The 6,327-nt window shown below is 37.7% G+C and overlaps 4 protein-coding genes across 4 annotated transcripts in view; 1 reads left to right on the top strand and 3 right to left on the bottom strand.

Moving 5' to 3' along the window:
• C9374_012700 (uncharacterized protein) overlaps positions 1-843 on the bottom strand; it is a gene marked incomplete at both ends in the record, with an annotated part of 1,935 nt that extends 1,092 nt beyond the window's left edge. The window contains one exon of the mRNA XM_044688496.1: positions 1-843. This exon is cut by the window's left edge and continues 1,092 nt beyond it. Coding sequence (XP_044554342.1) covers positions 1-843 — 843 coding nt within the window.
• Positions 844-993: 150 nt separating this feature from the next.
• On the bottom strand, positions 994-2,769 carry C9374_012699 (uncharacterized protein; the record flags this gene model as incomplete). Its single annotated transcript, XM_044688495.1, has 1 exon — positions 994-2,769. One exon carries the CDS (start codon positions 2,767-2,769, stop codon positions 994-996), a length of 1,776 nt encoding a protein of 591 aa, XP_044554341.1.
• A 692-nt stretch (positions 2,770-3,461) lies between these two features.
• C9374_012698 (uncharacterized protein) lies at positions 3,462-4,205 on the bottom strand (the record flags this gene model as incomplete). The annotated part of the gene is made up of 1 exon (XM_044688494.1): positions 3,462-4,205. One exon carries the CDS (start codon positions 4,203-4,205, stop codon positions 3,462-3,464), a length of 744 nt encoding a protein of 247 aa, XP_044554340.1.
• Positions 4,206-4,739: 534 nt separating this feature from the next.
• On the top strand, positions 4,740-6,297 carry C9374_012697 (uncharacterized protein; the record flags this gene model as incomplete). Its single annotated transcript, XM_044688491.1, has 2 exons — positions 4,740-5,548; positions 5,763-6,297. The coding sequence occupies 2 exons, from the start codon at positions 4,740-4,742 to the stop codon at positions 6,295-6,297; spliced, it is 1,344 nt and encodes a 447-aa protein (XP_044554339.1).
• Between the last annotated feature and the right edge of the window lie 30 nt (positions 6,298-6,327).

The following is a 6,327-nucleotide window of genomic DNA, read 5'->3' as shown; positions in this document are numbered from 1 at the left end:
CAATCCATCTCCTCTTTCGAGTGGTGCTTCCAAAAACTGAACTCGACCACTTCGTGGATACTGATCGAGTTGAGGTTTCCATGCATTGACCTCTGAAAATCGATAAATTTCTCCTTTCATATCTTGTCCTTTGCATGTTTTAAAGGTGTACGGATAGAGATCAAGATAATGTGAAGGAGATGCCAATAGGAAGGTCTTTTTTCCACGAATTTGTAACATGAGATTGTGAGCACAGTCAAAATGAAGCCATGTTTTTTGTTGATCATGACCAAGCCATATTCCTAAACTGGATAATTCTTCGTGATGAGTCAATTCGTTCATGATGAATTGAGTAAAATCTTGACAATCGTTTTGTAATTGTTCCAATTCTGATTTTGCTGTGTCTGAAGCAAGATCGCCTTGTAATGGCTCGTACGGTTGATTGTGTATTATTGGTAATGTCTTTGAATGGAGAAATTCTTGATCATCATTTAGTTCCTCATCACTCTTTTTTGATGAAATTAAGTTTGATCCCGATAAATAATATCTTGTGGAGTGATTGTTGGTGCGTTGTAATTTTTCAATTTTGTGTAATAATTGGGGAATGGTCATGGTTTTCAGAGTTCCAGCACCTGGGATGTGAACTTGTTCTGTAGTTTTTGTAATTTGAAATGGGATGTGGGAGTATGATTGTTGTAGCTCGTTCACAGTCCAACTCATGCACTTCATTGAATGGCCAAGGCCTTCAATAACGATCGGAGTGTCCTTTGCCAATAAATCGGAGAGTATTGTTGATTGTGAATTTTGGAAATCAGAACTTTTTACCATGATCTCTGAAAATGTCAATCTTTGAACTTGTTGCATTTTTTTGTTTTGTCTGACTGTGTTCTCTCATCCTCTTGTCGACAAAATGGTTATCATTGAAGAAGAGCTCAATAATAATAGAATAGATAAGTGGTTATTTATAATGGATGAGATTAGGATGGAATGATGATGGCTTGTTCAACTGCATGCTTATTTCTTCTTGTCCTTTTTCTTTTCTTTCTTTTCCTTCTTCTTCTCCGACTTTTCTTCCTTCTTGTGTTCCTCTTCTTTCTTAACCTCTTCCTTCTTTTCCTTCTTTTCCTTCTTCTCCTTCTTCTTTTCCTTCTTGGACTTCTTTTCTTCGGTCTTGTCATCACCATTTTCGGTGGCTTCAGACTTTTCAACCTTTTCTTCCTTCTTTTCTTTCTTTTCCTTCTTCTTTTCCTTCTTTTCCTTCTTCTTGTCTTCAACAACTGGTTGAGCTACTTGTTCATCTTCCATAACATCTGCATTCTTTTCCTTCTTTTCCTTCTTCTTGTCCTTCTTCTTTTCCTTCTTGGACTTCTTTTCTTCTTCGACAGGACCTTCTTGCACGGTGTCTCTCTTTCTCTTTTCAGCTGGCTTTTTATCTTGTTTCTTTTCGTCCTTCTTTTCGTCTTTCTTGGCTTGCTTGATAGCATCTCTCATGAGTTCAATATTCTTCTTGAGCTTGACAGAGATTTTAGCATTACCTGAAGTGGCCTTCTTTTCGTAGAATTCTAATCGTTCTGTAATTTGATCTCTTAACATTTCACCAAATTTGGATGTTGGGAAATCTTGGAAAGCATCAATACGAGCAGCCATGGCACACTTGTTAGCCAAATATCTGGAAATTTTACCCTTATTTTGCTTGGAAGCCTTTGAAACAAAACTAGAGTGATAGAGGAGACCATATTTTGGTGTCTTTCCTCGTGTCTTCAAAGCTCTAAACAAGGCCTTTTCAGCACCCAAAATTTGAACTGTGGAAGCAGGACATTTTGACAAGTTCAACAAACTACCAGCCTTAGAAATGAGACGAGCACCAACAGATTCACCCAAAATACATGTCAAGTTTGGAGCAACGTCGTGCATCTTGGTTTCCAAATATTCAAATAATTCGGATCTATATTCAGTCAAATCGACCACCTTCTTGGCAAAAAGCTCCATATTCATCATGTCAAATTCAGAAGCATCTTGTCCCATGGATGAACGAGCAGCTCTAACGATTTGTTCAGTCACTTCCTCATCCTTTGTAATTTCAGTAAGTTGGTGAATTAATTCGTCATACTTTTCGCTATCCTTAAAGAGATTTGAACGATTCTTAATGGCAAGTGCACACTTGGCATATGTGTCATTCTTCTTTACAAGTTTAACAAGTTCTGGGAAGTGATATCCATACCATTCCTTCAATCTCATGGAGAATGTATTCAAATCCTTATCTAATTGATCAAGCATTGAGATTGATTGTATAATGTTATTATCAGACTTATTCACGTTGAATTTAACCTTGGCTCTGCTGTATGCGTGACCCAAACCGAGTTGTGCCTTTTCCAAATCTCCCTTCTTCAAACTATCAATAAATTTGTGAATGTGCAAACGAATACCACGACACAATCCCAAAACTGAGTCGTCAGTGAAACAGGTAATCTTCTTTGCAAAGTGTTCTTGAATGGCACCTCCAAGTTTGTTTTCCAAAACACCCAACTTGGTGTCATCCTTTGTCTTCAAATTAGCCTCCAAAAAGTTTTGTAAAAACTCTGTAAGGATACCTTCAGAGATGGCGTTCATGTTTTCAAGACCATGCTCTGGAGTATCAAAAGGTTGGAAAGCAACAAATTTTACCATATCTTTGAAACGACTGTACTCTCCGATTTGTTTTTCAATTTTTGAGAGGGCCACTTCATCGACCTTCTTCTTTTCAAAGAGGGCAAACCCTAAAGCGCTTTCATAGAGTATATAGGAAGGCATCTTTTGTTATCTGAATTGTTGATGATGATGATGTTATGATTCAAAAAGTCATGATGATATGAACGAACGGAACGATGATGAAATATCCAGTTAAACAATATCCCAACAACAACAACAAGTATCAATAAAACCGTTACATATAAAACATTCAACATCGATGATACGGGTTCACGAAACGTACCTATTTGCAGCCGATAAGATGAAAGCGAACGGGAAGAAACAGATGAACAAATTTTTTTTCAAACAAATTTTTGATCCTCTCTTTTTGTGAATTCTTCGAGTTTCTTGTGCAGGCAATAACAACAAGATGTAATCAACATTAATCGTGTATCATTATTTGAGTATGAAAATAATTGATAGTTGCATGTGAAGAACGTTGTAGTATTAAACTTTTTGTGCTGAAATTCGTTCAAAAAAAAGGCTACAGCACTGCAGGTTCCCAAGTTGTCTCCAACCTCAGTACTGATGCAGCTCGACGATGCTTAACTTCTCAAATCGGACGGGATGAGGTGCATTCATCGTGATATGGCCGTAGCCATTAATGACCTAAATGGACGACTTTTGTCAGTGGTATGCACAGCAAACACGAACACACAAAACTCATGTCAAAGATCACAAAGGAATTTTGTGATATTTATTAAGAGAAGGAACAGAATGTGCAACCATCTTCTCAATCCTTTCAAAAAAACCATTTAAATGATATGCTTGAACTGGGCGTCCAAGTGTTCGTAAATTGCATTCAGAATAACATTTTTAGGTCCCATGGCAAAGATGGCATTATCACTCTTGGTATCCACATTTTCTCCCACTTTCTTACAATCATCCAAATGACGTAAGAATTCAATAGCACCGCTGTCGTCACCATGTCGAATAAATAAGACATTCACTCGATTTCCCGTTGGATCTGATTTCACAACTCGGTTATAAATCAAGTCAAGGATTTTAGGTTCCTGTCCAGAGTTAGGACTCCCATCTGTGAACACAATAAACAAAATATTTTCATGGTTGTTCAAGTGTCTGTCAAATGCCATTTTCAAAGCATCCAATAAATTGGTTGATCCTCCAGGTCTGTGATTTCTAAAACTCACCAACATTTGACCAATGTTGGTCGCTTGATATTCAACAACCTGATCGTCAAAGAAAAAGATTGGAACCGAGCCGTTTGCATCATATTCAAAAACGCTTTCAGCTAAATATTTGGCGACTTGAAACACATTGTCATATCGAGTCCATTGATTGGTTTGAACCATTCCCTTCTGTCTTCCTTGTCCAGTGGCATCTTCATCCAATGTTGCCATTGAACCACTCTTGTCAACAATCAGAACAAGTTGAAGACCCTGTAAAGCATCTTCATATTGGTAGGAATGTTGATAGAATTGTTCTTGGTGACGATTTTGCATGGATGAAGGGATTTCATAACCCATTGGATAATTCATTTTGAAGTTGTTGGTGTGAACGGAAGCAAATTGTGAATTTGTTTTTTTGTGTTGTCGTTAATTGTTGAGATGGGCAATGCAAAGGACTTGTCTTTTATCACGAAAAGAAATCGTGAAAACGGGTGGTTTCTTACATGACAATGGACATTATTCACGATCTCAAGATGGCAAGACTATCAACGTATTGAATCACTTGTTCACGTTATGGAGAAGTTGACACTTGCTTGTCAACAACCCAACTCTGTGTTCAACCTTTAATTTCACATTAATTAAAAAATGTACCAAAACCAAAGGCCTATGAATGTGAGTTGGTTCTACAATGAGAATAGAGTAAAAACAATATCATTCCGTTATCATCCAATTACTAACCAGGAACCATCATTGTAAAACACAATCCTCCTGTGCTATTCGGTTACCGGTCCCACGCAACTCCTCTTTCAGCAGCGGAAGCATTTACCTCATACGACTCGCTCGGCCTACCTTAACAAGAGCCAACGATCCGTTAAGCTCTTCAATCAAGAACGAAGAAAAAAAATGTCATCTTCTACATCACCTGCTACTACGACTAACCCCAAGACGCAAGAAAAGGAAGAACCTAGAGAATTTGGAGGTCCATGGGGATGTTTGGCCATCATGATTTTCTCTCATATCATTCCATATTATTATTGGTATTGTTTGGAATTTAATGACTCGAAATTGGTTTGGTTCGGAGATGTGGATTGGGCTAGAGCATGGCAACACGCTCGTCCTAATTGGACTGCTTTCAACATTTATATGGGCTTTATTGTCTTTGAAGGATTATTGGCTTGGTTGATTCCTGGACATTATCATGATGGTCTTCCATTGACTCATGAAGGCGGAAGGAAATTACAGTACAATTGTAATGCCATTCAAGCCTGGTATGTCTTGTTGGGTACTGTGGCTGTGTTGTACGTGACTGGAATTGCTCCAATCTCCATGTTATTGGACAATTATGCTTCAGTCTTGTCAGTTGCTATCATTTTCAGTAACTTGGTCGCCTTGTTCACCTATTTCTATACCATTGCTATCGGAAGACAACACAGAATGACCGGAAGTTTCCTCTATGATTACTTTATGGGAGCCATCTTGAACCCAAGATTGGGAAGTTTGGATTTGAAAATGTTCACTGAGGCCAGAATTTCATGGGTCTTGTTGTTCATGTTGACACTTTCTGCAGCTGCCAAGCAATATGAACAATTGGGTTATATTACATCTCCAATGGTTTTCATGATTACTGCTCATTTCTTGTATTGTAATGCAATTATGAAGGGAGAAGAATGCATTGTGTCCACTTGGGACATTTTCTATGAAAAGTGGGGATGGTAAGTGGTGTCATACTCGTTCTTCCGAATTTATTGACCTGTCCTCCATGATTGATTATTGGTGTTTGATGATGAATTTTATTTTCATTCATAATCATTGAAAATTTCTGAAATTATTTTGTGATGATATATATTGGGTGTGAATATTACGTGTGAATACACATTTCACACATGAACATGCCAATATTGGACACTCATGATTTGATCGGAATAGGCTCTTGATTTTCTGGAACTTGGCTGGTGTTCCATTCGTTTATTGTTACTCTTCGGTTTACATTTTGAAGAAGGGAACTGAAATCAATCATCCAATATGGTACACTGTTCTTTTGTTTGCAGTTTTATTGTTCGCATACTACATTTGGGACACTGCTCAGAGTCAACGTAACAGATTCCGTATGATGAAGGCAAACACTTTCAAGGACAGAAAGACATTCCCACAATTGCCTTATGGTACTTTGCCACCTAATGCTAAGTGTTTGAAGACTAAGGCTGGAAGTGAATTGTTGGTTGATGGTTGGTGGGCATATGCTAGAAAGCCTCACTACACAACTGATATCATGATGGCTTTGTCATGGGGATTGATTTGTGGTTTTGGATCTTTCATTCCATACTTTTATTTCTGCTTCTTTACTGGTATGATTATTCACCGTGCTCACAGAGACATGGAAAGATGTAAGAGAAAGTACAAGGATGACTGGGATGTTTATTGTAACACAGTCAAGTATATTTACATTCCAGGTATTATTTAAATTAAACTAAGTTATTGTTGCAAAATTTCA

Source organism: Naegleria lovaniensis (assembly GCF_003324165.1).
Source record: "Naegleria lovaniensis strain ATCC 30569 chromosome Unknown tig005, whole genome shotgun sequence".
Lineage (NCBI taxonomy): Eukaryota > Heterolobosea > Eutetramitea > Acrasida > Naegleriidae > Naegleria > Naegleria lovaniensis.
Note: the sequence above shows the minus strand (reverse complement) of the source record. Positions and strands in the feature narration are given on the sequence as shown.